Source organism: Octopus bimaculoides, chromosome 25 (assembly GCF_001194135.2).
Source record: "Octopus bimaculoides isolate UCB-OBI-ISO-001 chromosome 25, ASM119413v2, whole genome shotgun sequence".
NCBI lineage: Eukaryota > Metazoa > Mollusca > Cephalopoda > Octopoda > Octopodidae > Octopus > Octopus bimaculoides.
The window spans coordinates 5443539-5444546 of NC_069005.1; the positions used below are offsets into that span (position 1 = coordinate 5443539).

General features: G+C 39.8%; 1 protein-coding gene across 1 annotated transcript in view; it reads left to right on the plus strand.

Annotated features, from left to right (window-relative positions):
• LOC106880032 (chymotrypsin B) overlaps nt 1-1008 on the plus strand; it is a 25208-nt gene that overhangs the window by 17779 nt on the left and 6421 nt on the right. Inside the window, exon 3 of the mRNA XM_014929834.2 lies at nt 319-490. Coding sequence (XP_014785320.1) covers nt 319-490 — 172 coding nt within the window. The remainder of the gene's footprint in view (nt 1-318; nt 491-1008) is intronic.

Consider the following 1008-nt stretch of genomic DNA (forward strand, 5'->3'; position numbering starts at 1 on the left):
GTGTGTGTGTGGTGGGGGACGGGAGGGGTTTTGGTCATAATGTTGATTGTACTAAATTTACTAAAAATAGGTAATAATGGTGATGATGATGATGATGACGGCGGTGGTGATGACGGCAGTGGTAATGGTGGTGGTGGTGGTGGTGGTGGTGGTGATGACGACGACGACGACGACGATGATGATGATGATAATGACGATGATGATGATGATGACAATATTGATAATGATGGACGAACTATTCAATCCAGCTTTTTTTTTCTTTCCTTTATTTATTTATCAATTTATTATTATTATTATTATTATTATTTTCTTTTGCAGCATCCAGAATTCGTATCTGACAGTTCCGGTTTCCCATTCGACATAGCACTGGTTAAGCTATCGCAGAAGGCTCAAATCACGTCCGCGGTAGCTCCCATGGCCCTCCCGGAAAACGCAACCGAGACATTTGTCAACAGGGAGTGCTGGGTTCTGGGATGGGGCTTGACTGACAGTGAGTGAAATACTGTTTATACTTCCTGCCTGTTCTACCTAACCAAGCTGCCAGTCTATCTGTCTGTCTGTCTGTCTATCTATGTACCTTGTCATTTCTCTACAAGTTTTCTTTTCAAAACTTTTGTTGACATATTTCTTTTGAACCACGTGTAACCTTTGACTCCTTCTTTTGTTTTTGTATTCAAAAGGATTTCTTTGAACCAATATTTACACCCTCCTATTTATAGCTTTATCAGTTTCGGTGGAATTTGAACTCAGAATGTAACGGTACCGCTAAGCATTTCGCCCTGCGTGCTTACGATTATGCCAGCTCGCCGCCTTAATATATACATATATATAACCAGCAGAAATTGCAAAGATAATCTGGATCTCGACTGAAGAGAGAAAACTCCGAATGACATGTCCATGTTTTCTTTGTATCGTCTATCTGTATGTTTTGTCCCTTTCTTGTATCACCTAACTGTCTGGATGTTTTGCGTTCTTGTCCCATTCTGTATTATATATATATATATATAT